This window comes from Oryzias latipes, chromosome 18 (genome assembly GCF_053564925.1).
Source record: "Oryzias latipes strain Hd-rR chromosome 18, Olatipes_Hd-rR_3.1".
Taxonomy (NCBI): domain Eukaryota; kingdom Metazoa; phylum Chordata; class Actinopteri; order Beloniformes; family Adrianichthyidae; genus Oryzias; species Oryzias latipes.
Genome location: NC_136254.1, coordinates 5570812 through 5591733, shown reverse-complemented (window position 1 = coordinate 5591733; position 20922 = coordinate 5570812). Strand labels below are relative to the sequence as shown.

The window sequence follows — 20922 nt, the reverse complement described above, 5'->3', positions numbered from 1 at the left end:
TAATGGCATGACTGTGAGGAACTGTTGTCCCCTACCTCTGGTTCCTGCAGCTCTGAAGCAGCTCCGCACAGCATGCTTCTTTACAAAGCTGGATTTGAGGAGTGCCTAAAACCTTATCCTCATTCGAGAAGCGATGGATGAATGTCCGGCTTTCCAACCACCGCAGGAGACTATGAGTACTTGGTCATGCCCTGTGGTCTCTGTAACATCCCCTCTGTGTTCCAGGCGTTTGTCGATGACGTCTTCCGTGACACGCTGTAATGCTTCGTTGTCGTCTACATTGATGACATCCTGATTTACTCTGACACGTTTGAGGAGCACGTGGCGCATGTCTGGCAGGTGTTACAGCGGCGGATCAATCCCAAAGGGGAGAAATGTGAGTTTCATAAGACCTCAGTTGCATTTCCACAGTGGACCAAGGGCAAGTGTCCACTGTGGCAGTGGACAAGGGCAAGGTGCTGCAGTAATCGCAGCTGACCATGGCGAAGGAGCCGCAGTAGTTCCTCGGTTTCGCCAACTTCTTCATTATGGTGGCGGCCCCTCTCATCTCTCTCCTGAAGGGTGCTCCCAAGCGCCTGCTCTGGACTCAGATGGCCGCCGAGGCATTCCGGACGCTGAAACAGCGCTTTACCCAGGCGCCCACTAGGCGCCTACTCTAGTTTCCTCTCTGATGTTCCCCTGCTCGTTATTGACCCCTGCCTGCCTTAAACCTGGTTAACCCTTGTGTTATCTTAGATGACCCCACCCTTACTTTGACGTGTTCCCCCTACCATGACAAAGGTGGATAAAGGTGGAAAGATTTCATGTAATCCATGGACACTAGAGAAGATCACAAATCATTGAAGAAAAAAGGTTCAGAGAACTGTCTAGTGGGTCTAGATGACCCAACTCCTAATGTCAAAGTGCCTAGGATAGCACAAGGGTTAAGCTTTGTGGACTTTTAGCTGAGCTAATAAACCTGCTGCAACTGGAACCAGCTGTCTGTTGTGACACTATCTATCTACTACAGAAGGAAGCAAATAAATCACGTTTTTTCAATGTTTTTTTTTAATGACATTTTCCATCCACATACAGATTATAAATCAATGTAAAATAAATCTTAATTCCAATGAATGCTTTCAGAAGATCAAAATATAAATTTGTTTCACATGTTATTATCAGAATTTTGGCGTCTCTGCAAAATATTTTTGTGAATAAACGAGAAGCTTTGAGTCAGATTTGTGGTGTCAGTTAATTTACTGCTCTCAGCAAGGATCCAGAGAGGATTATGGGTATGTTTGTTGTGTTTATTGTATGTTTTATTTCTTTCTAAGACATTTCTCTATATATTTATACATTTTAGTGCACATATGCATAAATATGCTGAGGAAGAGACACACACACCATCAAATAAAGGACTTATTTATCACACTGTAGGGATTACAGCATTCCATACCAGCTCATGCATATTCTGCTTTCATCACATGGTAGAAGGGCCTCTGCAGGATTTACTACACTGTACTGTCTGATGAGTCTAATGAAGACAAGATGAATTCTTCTCAACCTCTAAAAACACATTTTTTTCCATTTCAAACAGACAGTAATGCGGTAATCTGACAACATGTTGGTTTTTAAAGGGACATTTTTCCTGGAAATATTGCTTTTTATTTACAATTCCACTGTTTTCTTATTTGCATGTGTACATTAAACCTGTATTTGTAAAGATCACCCCATATTTGGTCACGCTTTAGATTGGGGGGCTGCAAAACACTCAATATACTGTTAATTAACAAATGCTAATAAATGTCTTTATAAGCATCTTAATACCACATTACTCATGCTTGTTAATGTCTTATAATTAGTTTACTAAGGAATATTTCAATATATTTATAAACAGCTTATTTAAACTTGCAAGTCAGTGTAAAGGCCCGTACACACCGGGACGAATATTCGCCAGCGTTTTTCGCCACGTTTTTTGTGTTCACACCCAGGCGATTTTCGCTGACGATGAGCCGAGTGAAAATGCAATTTCATTCCCTGACATTAGATGGTGCTTAATGTAAACAGAAGTACTCCTGTGCACAAGGTGGCGCTGCGCAACTTTACGCTTCTTAAAGTCGCTTTTCACTCAGAAGAAGAGTATTTACGCGCTTGTCAGAATCAAACAAAGAAAACATGAATATTTCAAGCACCAGTAGCTCCAACTGGTGCTTGGTTCGGGGATATTTTAGAATGTCCGTCATTATTTCTTCGCGGCAGTGTAGATGCAACTCGGCGTCTATCTTCTTCGCTGGTATGTGTGCTCAGCAAGACAGTTTTGTGTTTGAGCGCCCCCAAGTTGTGTTTTACTGTAACTTCAGAAGCTCCAGACACGTGTGCAAAAGCGCCGTTCTCATTGGTCGAATAGATTTCGACGCGACGCGTCAAACCAAAAAAACGAACCCGAGGCGTTTTTTAAAAAGTGACGCTTTGACGCGTGGTGTTTTTCCGCGTCGGTGTGCACACTCACATTGGTGCCCTTTGTTTAGTCACGAGGCGTTAAACGTCGGTGAAAATCGCCGGCGAAATTCGTCCCGGTGTGAACAGGCCTTAAGACATTTACAAAGGCCAATTAATGTTTTTATAAGCAGCTTACTAAAACATTACCAGTGATTGTTAATGTCTTATAAATAGTTTATTAGGGACTCTTATTATAAAGCGTTACAGATTTGGGTCATTTGTCATATTTGATTTTTAACACGTAATAAAACAGAGTAAAATGATTGTAAAAGGTTTAATCTATTGCCAGCGTGGTTTAATATCAGAAAAGTTTAAAGCACATTTGTATCTTCTTCTGCATGACAATGTCTTGTCCTTTACATGCAAAGATTCTTTTTATCAAACAGAATTCTACACCAATGTAGACGTGTTTATATTCAATGGGAAAAGAAAAAAATAGGATGAAAATACACTGAAGTCATAAAGATATAAAATGTCATTCTTGACTTAGTTTTCTTGCCTTTTTAATCAAAGTAAAGCTGAAGCAGTTGAGGATCTTATGTGACACAGGGTGTATTTTATTTTGAAAGGATCTTATATGTGCTGCTGTCAAAAACAAAAGAAGCTTAAATTGTTATTAATAGAATAATATAAACCTGTTAAACCACAAACTAAAATTATTGTCACATCAGGTCCTCATCCAACCAAACATTTGCTCATTTTAATCCTCACTTTTTGGTTTGCAATGTTTTATTTGTTCTGTTTAGGTGTTATAAATAAATCAATAGGAGTTATTCATTATAATTGAACTAAATAGAAAAAGAGTGCCAGTTGGGTAATGGGGGGCTTTCCTCTGTTTACTCTTTATTTTGTCCAGCCCATAGTTTTTTAACTGTCCTACTCAATGTTCTATTTGTGTGACATTTACATATTTGGGTTTTTTCAGCAGCTGCACAGGTCAAAATAGAAACAACGCTCAGTTAGTGTGTATGAAAAATAAGTAAATGAACTATTTGATGAACCGTAGAAGCAGTTCCAGACATGCCTGTGTTGTTTTGACGTTCATGACAGTTGAGGAGCCTCTCACGTGTTGAGGTCAGGAACAGATTTTGCATTCACCGCCTATAATAATCCCGAACAGATCTTCCAAACGCTTACCTTTACAAATATGTAGTCATCCTGCACCAGCAGAGAGTTGCGATCAATTTTTCCGAGGAACTGAGCTGTCACCATCTTCTCTGAACAGTTCTGGATGTGACAGGTGACGTACAGGTTACCTGGAGAGAGACAAATGATTCTAGGTTGTATGAAAAGAGGAACTGCATTTAGTTTCAACACCCAGCTTGTCCCACAGGTTGTTTTTTTAACTGATGGGTTAGAAAAAAAAGTCTTCTAAAAGGGCCATGAAAATGGAGCAGTGTTGCTCTGTAGTGATGCACGGTTATTGAAAAAAGCAGAAGCAAATGCCCAAACAGTTTAATAACCCACATTTTTAAGAATTATTGATAGTGTGGATGCCGGGAACGGCCTACTTTGCTTCTGATTTGCCCATTTTCTCACGATAACAGCATTGTTTTCTTGTAATTACGAAATCTACCTTTCCTTTTCCCCGTTTTCTCATGACAACGGCATCTGCTATCTCATATTAACGAGCAAAGACGTTTTTTCTTCTGATCAAGAGACCACAAGATATAGAATTTCTCGTTAGCACGAGATGACTGAATATTTAACGCATCCTTCCGTAACCATGCAGATGGCCTGATCCACTCATCCGGTCACCGGTAGAACTGACAAAAGCTGCAGGATCGCTGAACTGCCTGCGCAGCTGCAGCCGGGCCAACCTCCTCGTCAAATGACGATGACTGATTTGGAAGTTGTTTATGACTGACTACATCAACCAGAGTTAGACCACAATTAAAGAAATCAATTATACATTGATCAATTCTTCTGGTGTTGGACATTTCCTCTAACAAACTGCTTTGTTTTACTGCAGAATTGTAGAAAAATGAGAGCATATTCTTTGTTATGTTGTTATCGTAGTGAAATTTGTTAAATTAGCGTTAACATCTAGGCCTTTCTATCGCGTCATCTCGAGAATATAATTTGCTTTCTTGCAATAGCGTGATGGTAGATATCATAACAACGGGGGAAAAAAAACGTGTTTTCTCACTATAGTGTAATGATAGATGTCAGATGTCATCACCACGAGGGAAAAAAACTTTACAGCGTTATGCTACGTATTATTGGCAAGAGAAAAAGTGGTTTTCTTGCAAAAGCGTAATGGTAGATGTTGGCACCATGAGAAAACCTAGTTTTTTCGCGATAGCGTAATGGTAGATGTCATTACCATGAGAAAATACTTGGTTTTTCACAATAGTGTGATTATAGATGTCATCACCATCAGGAAAAACACCATGTCTTCAACACGAGAAAAAAACGTGTTTTTTTTTCGCGACAGAGTGATGGTAGATGTCATCACCATGAGGAAAAAAAGATGTTCTCTCGCGACAGAGTAACAGTATGTGTTTCTACCGTGAGGTAAAAACGTGTTTTGTTGTGTTAAAGTGTCGCTAACACCAGAAAATGGGCAAAACAATGGAAATGGAAGATAAACCTATAATGTGACGGATGTTAGGCTGGCAAACATTTAAAACAGGGCTGTTGCTTGTCAAAAGCATCAAAGCAGAGGCCAATGATTAGCAAACGGAGTCTTACTCGTCATCTGCACTTCTCTTTCTCCTTCTTTGTCCAGGAGGTGGCTTGGATAACAAATGGAGCCGTTAGACTACTGAAAAGGCCGGGCGTTTAATTAGAGCAGCAAACGGTAAAGAAGTCATTAAAAAAACTGTTAGATTAGACTAAGTGTTCAATTCCAGCAAGTGACTGGTGCACTTTGGCCACCATAGGAGATCTCCAACACATATACATCACTGACAGACACTCCTTCATGCTGCTTTTGTGCAGCTGGGGGGGAATGAGTTAGCCTCCTCTGCAGACACGCGGCTCATCCATCAATCGACCCCCTCCGCTCCTCCGGAGTCCTGTCGCTGTTGTCAGCCATTGATCCCGGCATGACAAAGTAACTCAGTTATTTTGACTCCATCCATTCTGTTTCTTAGCCTATATGTCATTTACGTTTTCATCTGCTCTTTCTTTAGGCCTTTCTGTTTGCGATAAGAGGCACAAAGAGATTATTCTGGTCTTCCTGGTCACCCTCCTCCATCCTCCCTGGCATTAAAGGAAGGGGATAAAAAGCAGGAGGAGGGTCCAGGACCGCGTGACAGGGCCCAGATCCAGAAAAGGCCTCGGATATCTGGGCTGTCTGCCCAGACAGACAACCTCTGCTCTTCACCATTCACCCTCGCAATCAGGACGCCAGCTTTCACGCCGCTCCCCCTTAAGAGGCGCAGCTTTGAACACGCAACGGCATGTATTTTAGGAGGGACGCCTGTGGTGTGAAGAGCAGCGGGTCAGAAATGAAAGCTTCCGCTGCTGTTAAAGCATGACATAAACACAAAAGTGATCAGATAACCTCCACTCGCATCCTGCATCTCCATGTGAACCAGATCCGGATCCACATCCACACCCGAAACAGACCTGGAAGAAAAGAGAAACTGTTTCTTCAGGAAATTTTACATCAATTAGTCGTTTTCTTCAATATAAAACAGAGTCAGGGAAGATTTGTCAGATTTTAGCATCTTTATGTTGTGTGACACTCAAGAGCCGTGGATGTTTAAAAACAATTCCTTTTATAAGTACGGTTTAAACTCAACAAGGTGACAACACTCATCTACATTTCAACAAATGACCGCAGAAATAAAAGATGTTATTTCTTTACGTTTTAATCTGCCACTACCAGAAAAAATAGAAAAACTTTTTTTTTACTTTTACACTTTTTTCAGAAAAACTTTTCTTGAAGACCATTTGAGACAAAAACACACTTCGTTTGTTATAATCTTGTCTGATGACAATGAATAGCCAATCCATTTTGCTACTTGACCTGTGATTTGTGGAATACTCTATTGTCTTTTAATGTAATCAATAAGCGTTATACTTTGATTATTTGATGTTATTAATAAGTATGGATTTGATAAATGATCTTCACTTGGATTGGTAATGTATAAATGACTTTAATTAGAAGTTACAAACCGTGTAATGATAACTATGTCAAATAAATAAATAGAATATTTATATATATATTTAAAGTAAAGGATAATAGGGGTGGGATTATTTTAAATAACGTCACATTAAATGAATTCATTATGTTTTGTAATGTATGCATAAACACAAATGTAGTATAATAATTACAACAGAATAATTTACACGTGTAAGTGGATGGATGTGTCTCTCTTTCACTTTTGTTTTTCTAATATACTCACAATTTATTATCCATAGTTTGAAACATTTATATATAGATGTTAGGGGTGTAACAATTAATCAATTTAATCGATGAATCAACTTCTAAACGATCCAACCAGATCAATCTGAGGTGAGTTTTAATCGAATCAACAAAATAAAGTCGTTTCAGCTGAAATGTTTATTTGAACATAAACGCCACCAAGTGCATGACAGCGGACAACACACATGTGATGTCAGCAAGAACGGATCAGTCCCTCATTCAGTCATGTGACCATCCAGTGTGCTAGAATGTGTTCCTTTTGGATTCTTTGGATGTGGAAATGCAACAGTGGGGTGAACTTCATTCTAGTTTACTTGTTTGTTTGGACGCATATTTCATTTACACTTGATGATCTTGAAGAAATCCAAGGAATCTGGAAAACTTTCCTGTTCAGTAGCCGGTATATCTCCATGAGTTACACTGGTTGAAATTTTGGCTAAAGATGTCCTGGATTCATTTTAGTTCAGTGAATCGGATCACCAACCACAAACTATGAACTGAATTGGATCGTTGAACTGTTACACCCCTTATATTTACATGCTGCTGTTCTTTTTATATTGAATCAAACTGCTGCTTGAAATATGAGGCCTCAGGCTGAGAACTGAGAGCTGAGTTGGACTGACCAGAAGACTCTGTCCTTTGTCACCCTCTCCTGCAGTAAAGTCCATTTACGGCCCAGATCTGAGGACGCAAAAAGCTGCAGACAAAAAAAAAACAACAACAAGGGAGAAGAGAGTGAGTTCAGAAAGCAAAGCAGCCCCTCCATCTCAGTTTCACCTCTTAGCAGCTCCATCTTCCAAAACCAAGCAGAAACGGAAAGTCTGAAAGAAGTTCATCCAATCAACTTACTGAATTTCATGGTTCAGAAGGTTAGATTGAGCTCAATTAATTACAAATCATATTGACTTGAGAGGCTGTGTGTGCAGATGTGTGTGTGTGATTGAAGGACAGTGAGAGGACTGAACATTGATTCTTACACATTCACTGCTGACTGAAAGGCAAAAAATTGTCCCAGCTCAAGCTTTGAACAGCTTTGCCTTTTCTTCACTCCTGCTCACATGCTTCTTTCATTATTAGTCAGCGCCCATCCATGAGACACACATGCAGCTGAGCACAAAACATCTGTGTCCGACACAGCTCCCAGTCTCTGCCCGCCCACTCCAGTCTACACCTCCTCCAGTCCATCCCCATCTGAGGAAACCATGTCAGACAAATCAACATGCACTCACTGAGAGGGGAGCTGATGGGTTCTGATAAAAAGGTTATGCTATATGTCTTTAGCTTTACTTATACTTGATGCTATTTAACTAACGATCAGTTTAACTAGCGATCAGTCCAATAGCAGGAAGAAGAGAAACCAGCCAGCTGTTGGACTACTGTACTACTATACCACTTGTTCGGAAAAAGTAGTACACTTGAAGTATATCATGGATGATATAGACCATGTCTGTGTCTTCAGACTCAATTGGAACATGTTAAATTTACAATACACAAGTGCACTGCATCTCTTTGAGTATAGACTAGGTATAATTTTAGTCCACTTGAATAGAATATATTTTGTTAAGGGTTCACCAGAGTTTCTCTGAAAGGTGAGCCAGGTTCAGTCTGCACAGGAAGCAGGAAGCAACAGAAATATGCCACCCCGTCACAATAAAAACTGCTGTGAGTGCAGGTAGAAAGGAAAACCTTTGTACTGGTATCTCATCAAATCAAACCAAGCTTTATTTATAAAGCACTTTTCACACCCTAGGTAACACCATCCAATCCCCTGCAAGATTTCTAGAAGTCTCTGTGAAATACTAGTTTGCATCAACATTGGATGCCACCCGTGCAACAAATCCAGTCGCTCCTAAACTGACGGAGAGGTGCATAGAGGTCGCCGACTTTCTGCAAGGTCAATTGCTACAGAGCTCCAGACTTCATGTGACCTTCAGGTTTGCCCAAGTACAGCACGCAGAGAGCTTCATGGAATGGGTTTCCACGGCCGAGCGGCTGCATCCAAGCACACATCACCAATGCAAAGCGTCAATGCAGCGGTGTAAAGCACGCCGCCACTGGACTCTGGAGTGATGAATCAGGTTTTTCCATCTGTAAATCTAATGGACGAGTCTAGGTTTGGAGGTTGCCACGACAACAGTACATGTTTTTCCGGACTTGGGTTTGGTCCTTTAGTTCCGCTGAAAGGAACTCTGAATGCTTCAGTATACCAAAACGTTTTGGACAATTCCATGCTCCCAACCCTGTGGGAACAGTTTGGAGCGGGCCCCTTCCTCTTCCAATACGACGGTGCACCAGAGCACAAAGCAAGGTCCATAGAGACATGGAGGACAGAGTCTGGTGTGGATGAACTGGACTGAGACCTGACCTGAACCGCATAGAACACCTTTGGGATGAACTAGGGCAGAGACTGAGAGCCAAGGTCTTCTCCACCAACATCAGTGTGTGACCTCACCAATGTGCTTTTGGGAGAATGGTCAAAAATTCCTAGAAACACAATCCTCAACGTTGGACGCAGCCAATACTGTCTGTCTGTCTGTCTGTCTGTCTGTCTGTCTGTCTGTCTGTCTATCCATCTATCCATCCATCCATCCATATATATACACAATTATATATATAAATTTGAACAGCTCTAAAGTAGGATTTTATCATAAAAAGTTAAACTTCTTCGATTAGCCTTGGAGTTGTTTAGAATGATGTCAGAGCTGCTGCTGGCTTCAGGTGGAAAACCTCAGTTTTGTCTTTATTTTTTATCTTTTTAAACACACCTGAATCCAACAATCCAGCTCAGTTTTCCCGCAGCTGAAAACACTAATTAAGAGCAAATCGTCAGCGGTGTCAGTAATTTTCTGACTGTCAATCCAGCCGTTACTGCTGTCAAAAGTGGGCTAATGGCTCCGCTCTCAGTGATTCATCAGCTGTGTGCTGTGGCTGCAGAACACAATGTAAACACGCTCATAACTCAAATGTAATCGATCCATGCCGGCAGCTTCGTCATCATTTGTGGATGATTACATAAATACCTTTAACTGGGTCGTTTATCCTGGAGTTTAATTGTCTTTCATTTTTTTTACATTGAGCTTATTCACAGTAGAAGAAGAAAAAAAAACAAATCAAAAAAGGATTTTTCCACTGAAACAAAGATGTTTCAGTTTTCTCACATTAGAAAGTCTCCAGAAGAGTTAATTTATCAACATGAAACTGTAAAAGTAAAGCAGATTTGAAAGGCAAGAGATTACAGGAGCAACAGCATATTCCTTTGGGTAACATTGATTTTCTCTCATGCATTTTTTGCACTGAACTCTGCAGAAGTCGCGTCCTGCATTGTGGCGAAACTCACCCTGCCCTCCTTGCAGTAGGCCAACACCTTATCTTCTTCTTTGGGGTGAAACAGGAGGGTCTCAGGCGTGAAGTCGATCACTTGCCGTTGGAAGGAAGAGCCCTCGTCGGTGCTGATGAAGAGCATCTGATCACGCTCGTTTATGGACGAGCCCACCAGGATCACCTGAAAAGGGAGGCAGACAGAAAGCAGCCGCAAAGGTCAAAGGTGAAACCATCAGACTCGGCTAGCTGACGATGCCAGACTCCGTTAAATCTCAATTATCCACGAGTCATTTCAACCTCTCATCAACGTCAGACATCTCCCAGGTCTGCTAACGCTGCATTGATTACTGTTTAAAGTTGTGCAGCTCATAAAGTGGAACATAAAACATTAAACAGACATTAATCACAATTATGGGCTGTTTTAAAGCTACCAATGACAAAATTTAGTGAACCATGTGCAGAGGCAGTTTGGGACATGAAAGGTCATAAAGCATTTTTAAACATTCATTAAAAGTGATGGCTATGTTTGCTTTTCTTTCTGTTTTTCTGAGGTTTTTTTCCACAAAATGATTTTATAAATTAAACTGACCTACCCAGTAGAGCCTATTGAGGAGAAAAATGAGACATTCCTATCTTTTATTATCTTTTCTGCACTAAAGAGACTTGAAAAAAAGGCACTTAAAGTAAACAGGACTGAGCAGAAAAGAAGTCTGTGAGAGGCAGACCAGGGAAACGTCGTTCTATTTCCACATAAACGTTACTTTTATTTCAGAAAAATGTGTAGAAAAACAATGCACTTCTTAAAGTGTGGGTTGACACTGAGGCTACGTCCGCATTCCTTCACTACTTCGTGCACTATTTAGCGCGTTCGACATTGAAATCTTCAAGAGTTGTCGGGCTACAGCATGGTGGGCCGAGGGGCAACATGTTGGGCGTAGGCTGAGACAGATATCTACAATCTCTTCTCTCCGTTGAATCCTGTGCGTGTCCACATTGAGATCGGTCCAGATGGCCGAGTAACCGGGGAAGCGGACGTAGAATTCGCAACACTTGAAGTTGCTGTAGCAGCCATGTCCAAAGACGAAGCCAACATGCAGCACCGTTATGTGGAGATGTTTCTAAACTCAACAGCAGGTGGCAGTAATCACCATTTCCAAAATCCAGGGCCCTAGAATTAGAATCCAATGGCTTTTAATCAAATTCTGCACAAAAAAAGTGTTTGAGTGCATTTTTTTTCATCAAACCATCAGTGTGTCGTTAGAAAACAGTTTCATAAACAAATCATAAATCATAAATAATTGTCGTAAAATCGCTCGTAGTGATAAGATCTTCACTTTGTGACGTCATATTTGCCGTTTAGAAAAAAATGTTTTGATCTTGTTGTCTGATTGCTATTAAGATTCAGGATACTAGATCGGGAAGGAATTTGGACATAGACAAAGGAGCAGCTACCATCTTTCTAGCAACCTTTGTCTCTCTATGCTGTCTTTCCTTTTTGTCAATGCCTTGTATTTAAACTAATGCTGCCAATGACTGCAAGAAGGCGAATGTTAGAGGTGTGGAGCACAAATCAAACATTAATAGACATGTATCCATAGACAAAAATGATTTAAAATCTAAAAATGACTGATTTCTTATACAATTACTCATTATTTTTGGATTATGGCAGACAGTTTAGGTCATGAAGAGACGGCTTCGTTAATGTCTAACGAACTGAGATGATCTTCATTCAGAGACTGTCTTAGAACGGGCAGATGCAGATCAGAGGAAAAACAGTAGTTTCATGATCTTTAAACTATAAAATGAATCCAGAAAATGTTTGGAAAAAGCAGAATTCACGTTGGCTTGAATTAATCTAGTGTATATTTGTGTTTTTATAAAAACACAGTTCCAACCTTTTAAGATGAACATTAGTTTTTGTGTCCAAGAGAACAGAGGAGGGATCCAAAGGATGGGGAACCTTAAAAGTTATTGGTTGACATGCAGCACAGTGATGCAGTCATTTTACTGGCCAACAGAAGGCAGTCTTATCAAGCTTTAAAGATGCTTTGGGTAAGTCTAAGAAAATAAGCTTTTCTAAATAACAAAAACTCAGCTGTGAACTTTGTCAGTCGACCTGCGGCTCCGTTCCTGTGACACGGCCCACAGCACTGCAGCGGAAGGAACGTCCAAACCTTCTTTCCGCTGAATGTTGCTTTAGTGCAGCAGAAATGAGTCGACAAAAAACCTCCTGGTATCGGTTCAGGGTTTCAGACAGGATTGTGCGTAGGTTTGTAAAGAATCCACAAAACTGAACACATTCAATATGTAAATGTGCAAAAGGGTTGACATTTTTTCTGTTAGTTCAGCTTCTACAGTTAAACTTAAGGTTTAGAGTTTCATGAATTTATTTAGCCTTGTAAATTTCTTCTAGTGCTTTGGGAGACCTCAACATGTTCAACGACTAGCTGCAGCTATGGCCATTCACTTTTTTGAAAGCAAATGAAGTTTTCTGTATTAAAACAGCACAAACTTGAGCCATCCATCCAACCAGCATCTTCTGAACCCGCTGAATCCCTTTCAGGGTCATGGGGCTGCAGGAGCCAGCCCAGCTACTGTTGGGTCAAAGGTGGGGGAGAGCCTGAACAGGTCACCAGTCTGGCCCCACACACATTCACGCCCAGAGACAATTAAGAAACACTAATGAACCTACAAACTAGGGCTGTAACAGTTGATTCGATTCGATTCATGTCGTAATTTGCTGTTGTTGTCACTATTCATAGTCGATATCGGTTGATTTCAAACAATCCGATTCACTGAAATGGATCCAGGACATCTTTAGCCAAGACTTCAACCAGTAAGAATCAGAGAGAAATACCTGGTACTGAACAGTGCTGGTCAAGTTTCTCAGATGTATTGTATTTCTTAAAGATAATCAAGTGTTAACTGTCCTAGAAAACAACACAGGTTCTTTGAATTTGGCTAAAAACGGCATAATCACAATTGCAAAGACCACTGGGAATGCTTTAAAAAAATAGATCAAACGATAATCGGAGTGGGAGTACCTGGAGAAAATCCATGCATGCGTGAGGAGAACAGGTAAAGTCCATCCAGAAAGGTCCCAGCTGGGATTTGAACCAGGACCTTCTTGCACTACCCACTGCTCCAACGAGCAAAAGTAAGTTCTTTAAGTTTTTGTTCTGCATGGAACATTTTTGTTGGGATGTTTTCTTGATTAAAAACCCGAGGCTTAAATGAACTCACTGTTATCCGGCACTGATAATGTTGTGACATCTCAAAGAAACGTTTGGATAGAAAGGCTCGACCCATTTAGAAGGAAAGAAGAGCGAACGAAGCGAGAAACCGTTTCAACCCAAACCTTTCACAACCACAAAAACAGAGTGAAGGTGGATGAAATGTCAGCAGAATGAAATCTATAAAAACATGAGGCAGAACATCAATCAGAGACAGGCCAATGAAGAAACCAACGACAATTATGTTTCTCATGACTGCACACAATATCCTCAAAAATAAATGATTTTTCGTTTAAAAAAAACAAAAACTCAACAAAAGACAATAGAAGAGCCTGTCGGTGATAACAACGTTCCTTCTAATAAACACATTTGAAACATCAGAGTTCCCAGGAGGACTTCTGAAGCAGGAAATGATGAAGAAATGCAACTTATCACAGGAAGGTGCCCCGCCAAAATAAAAATTAAAAAGTAACTTGATGGACAGACGTTAAAACCAAACAAACGCTGTTCAATTATCAGCAGATTTAACCCCTTAATGCCTCATTTTATTTCTAATTTATCCAAACATATTGCTCAGTGTTTTTTCCGTTCAAAGTTTTGCTAAATTATGTGGAGTCCTGTATTTATTGTATGTTGTTAACTAGCAACATGCAGTTTAAGGAGCTTCAACCATACTTCAACATACCTCAAGAAACTTAATTAATGTACTCCAAAAAATAAATAAATATTTTTTTAAGCAGCAGAAGCTTAAATGTTTGCACCAAAAACAATTGCATCTTTTTCTAATCAAGTCTCTCCATGGTCTTGCACCAAAGTGCATCTCTGACATGTTAGCGCCATATGAACCATCTCGGACTCTGAGGACCTCAGGGGCCGACCTCCTGCAGGTGCCCAGAGTCAGGACTAAGCAAGGGGAATCAGCGTTTCAGTCTTACGTAGCTACAAGCTGGAACAGTCTCCCTGAGGTTGTGAGATAGGCCTCCACTGAGCTAAGGTTCAAATCTAGACTCAAAACATTTCTGTGTAGCCATGTACATAACTGAAGGGTAAAGAACATTTTATAATGATTATGTATGTTTTTAATCTTTGCACTGTTATGTATTGTGATTTTAATGCATTTTCCTGTTTTGTGAAGCACTTTGAATTACTTTCGGTACGAATTGTGCTCTACAAATAAACTTGCCTTACCTTGCCTATTCTACAATGGTCCAAATAAAGTTAACTGTGTTATGACAAGCATAAAATCGACTCTTTGAAATATTTAAGATGCGCTCAAGCGATGATTAAAAAAATAACCCGGGCAAAATATTTCAATCTACAAAGAGTAGTAAAGGAATGTAGAAATGAAATGTAATTAAAGAGTTTAAAAACCAGATCAGGTCTGCTTCTGATTGTAAAAAAACGACAGGACTAGAAAAATGTATGTGTGCGTTTGAAACAAAGAACAAGAGAAATTCATCTCCAGATGCATTCAGCAGGAGAAGAGCGAGAAAGACCATCACTGCTGAACGTGTGAATTCTGCCCTTTGTCCGCGCAAAGAAAGAAAAGGTTTACTAAAATTACAAAAGCTCCAGTGTGACGAGAAGGAAGAAAGAACAGCAACCGAGAAACGACCTTGAAAACGGCATCAATTCAAGGTTGAGCATTCTCCTTGAATTGATAAAAGGGCTGCTATTGCTATTAATGAGCAAATGTTTCAGTAATTAAAATGAGGAAAACAAAGAGAAAAAGGCAATCCAAGGCTTCATCTATCACATTTTCTTTAAACGATGAAAGATCATTTAATTCCAGAATTCTTGGTGGTAACGTCGTCTGAAGAAATCAATCGGTGAAGTTGTTTTTCTTCACTTAAGCTGCAGTCTGTCCTTTATTCATGTCCGTTAAATATTCTTGCAGAGAACGAAGATCTGCGGCAAACCTGCCAGATGTTTGTGATTTCTCAAATGTGCAACTTTATTGGTCAATCGAAAAGAACGGCACACTTCATCTATGAAACATTTACGATTCCGTAAGCACAGCTGATGGCTCTCAGTAGAAAATTTGAAGATAAATAAGAAAGAAACACCACTGAACATGAAATACAGGATGACAAGTTAAAGCAAAATCGTGAGACTGTGGGCATCTTGCAGTTGGTGACAAAGCTGGAGGATTCACCTTACATCTACCCGAGTTTGATTGGTTTGCAGACTGAGTCTAATGACATGAGAGGAAAAGGAAAGACAGAACAGATGGAGAAGATGAAAACAAGAGACAAACTGTGCAGGATGCTTCAGTCGGGTTTAGCCCTTGTGCTATCCTATGACCCCACCCTTACATTGACGTGTTCTCCCCACCATGACAAAGGTGGATAAAGGTGAAGAGGATTTCATGTAATCCATGGACACCAGTGAAGATCACAAATCATTGAAGAAAAAAGGTTCAGCGCAATGTCTAGTGGGTCTAGATGACCCAACTCCCAATGTTAAAGTGCTTAGGACAGCATAAAGGTTACGTAAAACTGTCAGGAGATTTAAGACGTCCCTCAGGCTGATTTCCCCCTTTGCTTCCAAAAGTTGTTTTCCTTTCCATCTTTTTGTGGACAGTGAAGTAACAAAAAAGTGCACACCGCCCCCTGCTGTGTGGAAGTCTGAAAAACACTTCCTGGATGCCGCACATCTGACTCGCATTCACTCAAACCACCACTACATACTTAAGCACTGCACTGAGCTGAGCTCAATGCGAAGTATTGTTTGTGCCACTCTGCCTTCCTTAGTGAGCGTTGTATTTAGATCTAATCTTCTGTTTTCTGACTCTGTTTGCGATTCTTGCCTGGATCCTGACCACCCTTGTCTCTCCTCTGATGATCTTATGCCTGTTATCGACTCCTACCCACCTGACCCTGATTTAGCTTTGTGGACTAGTAAGCCTGCTGCATTTGGATCCAGCCGTCTGCCTGTTCTTGTGACAATTGTATAGTGGCAGTCGTCATTTTGGAATTTTGAAAAGTGTTGGATTTGGTGGTTATCGGCAATATCGTTTTTTAAATGGAGAGGCCAACTGGAATTATAAAGAGCACCAAATTCAAATTTACAGGTGAACAATAAAACAATTATCAGAAATGCAATTTTAATCTTAAAGTTATTTATATGTGACCATCATCCAGAAAAATGGCACAAGAACATGTTAGAAACACCAAAAACGTGACCAAAGTGGGTCTTTAAGCATTAGCCTTTGTGTATCCCTGTCTTTTCTACCTATTCTTTGCAGCTTCCTGACCTGAAGGGTTGCACTCAGAGGGCAGGTCAAAGCAAGTTATGTTCCGTCTGATGAAATATCACGGACTGGAGCATCTGTTAAAAGCTGCTGAACCTTCGGTAAAAAGCTTCACAGGCTCAACACTGCGTCAGTCAGATGTACTTTAATACTGTAGAACTACAGTACATGACACATAAATGAGCGTTTTAAGTCTATATCATTAGTAAATAGATGGACTTTTCTTCATTATTGCAATTCTGCAATGTACATTTAATCTTTATTGGAGCAGGAAGTCCCGAAGCAGATAAAACAAACTTTTCTTCAGTCAACACAGACAGGCAGAAGACAAACCTAAATCAACCTAAATCAGCTGAATCTGACATGGAGAAAAGTTGTTTGGGATGTACCCAAAATCGACGTCTTTTCCGGCGTCATCTAATGTCAGGGAATGAATTTGCATGTTCACTCGGCTCATCGTCAGCGAAAATCGCCTGGGTGTGAACACAAAAAACATGTTGAAAAACGCTGGCGAATAACGCCTGGCGAATATTCGTCCCGGTGTGTACGGGCCTTTACGGTAGTCGAAAGAACGTCACCTAAAGCTCTGGTGTTAAGGGGGTAATAAGCAGAGATTGCCGCAGGAATAGGTTGTTGCCCTTATGGACCAGCTTTGGTATCCCTGCTTTAGTGTCAAAACAACAGGTGATCTAAACATGTGACTGAAATCCCTGCACTAAATTCTTTAGGAGTAAAGAATGTAAACATCCATACTAAGAAAATAGAAAAAGTATCAGAAAGTAGGTGGAGTTCTAGTTATATGGTTTTATTTTTATTCAAAAAAGGAAGAATTGCAACTGATATTCAATTCGCATGTATCATTTATAATGCAGCAGATGCACCTTTTAAACTTTCACTTAATGACATATTTAGAAAATCTCTTATTTTATTTTGACAAATGAACCATTTCCACAAATATCAATCTCTGCCTCTTTTCTCTCCCTCTGCCTAAAGATCCATCCACTCCTCCTCCTCTTTGCATTTTTTCTGCACGCCTGATGTTGCGTTTGGTCTCTGCAACCCCTGCCTTACCCTGTCAGCCTCACCCTCTTGATGGATCTCTTTTTCCAGAGCTCTCTCTCGATAATGCCCCCCCAGTCTCTCTTGCAGTCAGTGAAAGACAGCGGGGGTGAGCGGCCTGTTAAAGGACAACAATCAAACCTCAGGAAAGCTTACGCTCCTTTTTAATTACATTCCTCTGTCATGAAAAATGAGCAGGGAGAGCGTGAGGAGGGAAAGGAGAGGGAAGTCTGAACAATTATTCAAGACTTAATTACATTGGGAAGAAAGTACCTAATTTTCAATAGGCCCATGTGTGTGTGTGTGTGTGTGTGTGTGTGTGCCCTTGTAGAGTTTCACTAAATGACTGTACACCTGAAGGGTTTTTGCTGTTAACGAAGGAAACCATTCAAGCGTCAAACACCCACACGTGGCTTTATGACAGTTCTTGGAAGGAGAAATGGTGTCAAAAAAGGCAAAGGAACACCAAGAAATTCACAGCTGAAATGTCGGGAGTCACACTGAAAGGGTTAGCTGGACCAGATTCAAATGGGTCAATCCAAACTGAAATTCTGTAGGTTACAGCTAATTGTAGTCAGTGCTAACCTAATCTACATTATGAATATGTACAGGGCACTATGAATGACAACCTCCCACCGTGTTGTTGTGCTAGTGCTCGTCAGCTGCTAGATACAGGATAAAGTTAGCTAGCTGCAGGCTAATTCTAATAGCATAACTTTGGTTGTGTCGAAATTCCTTCACTGTTCACTACTTAAGGCACTGTTTGGTGGGTTTTTGGTGTGTCCAAATCTACAATTTCCAAAATCCAGTGCTCTGCGAAAAAACTCTTGTGCATCGATGCTCTCAAGATTGGCAAATATAGACCACGATACTTTAAATTTTAAATTATTTTTTATAAATTATCCAAGTTTCATCAGAACAGCCAATTGTCTTCATAAAATGTTCATACTTATGAGGTTTTTACTTAATAAAAACCTAATAAGTAGGATATAATCCTTCGGGAAGTAAGTGACATCATATTTACCGTTTAAATAAAATTTAAAAAAGTAGTAAATATGGTGTCCACTTTGCTGTCAAAGACCCACTTTGATGAAACTCCCTGGTGTTTTTAAAGGCCCTATAACATGAGATAACAACTTCTTTTTTTAGCTTTTCAGTGTGTATAATTCATTCCTCACAAAATCAACCCCAAATTGGTATTTTTTTCCATTCACGCATTTTTGAGTATTTCTCTAAACGCCTGTGCTCTGAGCACCAGCCCCTCCCAGTCCACGAAAACGAATGGGTCCTCACATTGTGACATCACAAAGTGAGGAACCGCCCCTTTCAGGACGAGTCTGCATTGCCAGAACTGCTCCCGGGCCAACACATACATCCACTTTCTGTGTAGAGCCAGCCGTGATCGGTAAAACGCTTTCTTTTTATACACATGCATAAATGCACAATGAATTGGATGTTGTTTGTTTTTGTGAGTGAAAACCAGACGCGCTGCCGAGACTGAATCTAGGTTGGCTTCAGAAAATGGGCGACACCGACAAGGAGAGAGAGGCGGAGCCTCGGAGCTCGAGTCGTCTTACTTCTGGGTAGAGAAATGAGCTGCAAAAATAACTAATATTTCTATAAAAAATCATTCTTTAGTGTGCTTAAGGTAACCTATTATCATATATATGGATGTAGTTTACTCTTTAACATGTTCCTGTAGCGTTATTCGGATGATGGAGGACATATATAAAAAAATGTCAGTATTTCTTTACTCAAATTGTTGTGAATCAGGAGCAGATGGAAAAAAAGGTTGTGGGAAAAAGGCTTGATGTTATGTATAAACTACAATTGGAGGGCTACAAGCTTCCTGCTCCTCTCCATTCTGATGCATCCACTGTCAGACAAATAGATCCATGATCGTCTTTGTTTTCCTCGTCTGAGCTGGAATCTGGATCTAAACTGTCCGGCTGGATAGCTGCAATATTGCTGCAATTGGAATAGGACTTTAAATTCTAGGGCACTGGATAGTCCGGCACTATATAGTTTTTATTAGTTAAGGAATTTGGAGGAAATTTAGACTCAGCCTTTGTAAGAAAGTCAGACTTTAGCTACACTGAATCAGACAGTGTGAATGAAATAAACACTGCTGGTTAAAAAAAAAAAAAACAAGTCCACATGATTCCCCCTAAAATACAAACATTTTAATCTAAAAGGGAATACTGTTTAGTTTTTTTTTTGCAACTATTTTTTAGGTCATGTTCTGTTTCCTCTTCTCTGAGTCAGTCTGACCAGGGTTATAACAATCCCTCCTGTTCCTGTTGCAGCATCCCTCTAGTGTTGTGAGAGTTTTCAGTTGTGTCACCGTCAGCTTCGTCACCTTCATCTCACTTTTTTAGGATTTAGTTCTGATTCAGGAAAGCAGAACTGCGACAACAGAACCTGATCTGTCAAAAGCTAACCCAACACCAGGTGCATCTTTACTTTTTCCACATGAAACGCCTGTTTTCTCTAAACAGCTGTTTGTTGCTGAGGTTGCCTTGGATAAAACCCAGCATGTAAAAGCTTCACTGCTGAGTCAACTGAAGAGACATCCCATCGACGGTCTTGATTTAGCCTTGGTTTTCATGGATCTGTTCCAAAAACATGAGTCAAAGCAGGTGAGTGATGCAGAAGAAGTGGAAACCTGAACGAGAATTGGAGTGGGGGGGGGGGTCTCCCGCTCTTTGAAATTGAATCTTCCCGTTTGTTCAAAGCACCAGAGAGAGAGTTTGTTGCAGTGATGTTATCTGTTTTTATTGACTCTTGACCCTTTGGCTTGATGATGCTCTCCTGTGTTTCCAGCTCTGTTTACTTGGTCTGACAGATGGAATAATGAGGCAGCAGAACCGGAGTGCAGGGAGCAAAAGGAGCAAACTCAGTGACACTAATTTTATTCATTCTCAAGCTGCTTAGTGGGAGAGCCAATGTTTTCCTGTCTTTTACCTTAGCTCTCTTATTAGCAGTCTGGTCATTTATTGAGGGTCACAATGACAGCAAAGCAAACTGTGAGGGCCCAGAATAGACCCATTTTAGTTTTCACACAAAATTGCAGCATTGATTTCTCCTAAAAACAATGAAGTTGTGTTTATGACCAAAAAATAACTCAAGACAGATGGCTTTTTTCAGATGCTGCTGTCAATGAGTCAGAATGAAACTCCCAGAGTTGTATCTTACTGCAG

General features: G+C 40.4%; 1 protein-coding gene across 4 annotated transcripts in view; it reads right to left on the bottom strand.

Moving 5' to 3' along the window:
* The window catches only part of sorcs2 (sortilin-related VPS10 domain containing receptor 2), a 443700-nt gene that overhangs the window by 34022 nt on the left and 388756 nt on the right, over nt 1-20922 (bottom strand). For all 4 annotated transcript variants that reach the window (XM_078936689.1, XM_078936690.1, XM_078936692.1 and 1 more), the window contains exons 4-7: nt 10194-10358; nt 7480-7553; nt 5990-6054; nt 3616-3734 (exon numbers count right to left, since the gene is read on the bottom strand). In XM_078936689.1, coding sequence (XP_078792815.1) covers nt 3616-3734; nt 5990-6054; nt 7480-7553; nt 10194-10358 — 423 coding nt within the window. The remainder of the gene's footprint in view (nt 1-3615; nt 3735-5989; nt 6055-7479; nt 7554-10193; nt 10359-20922) is intronic.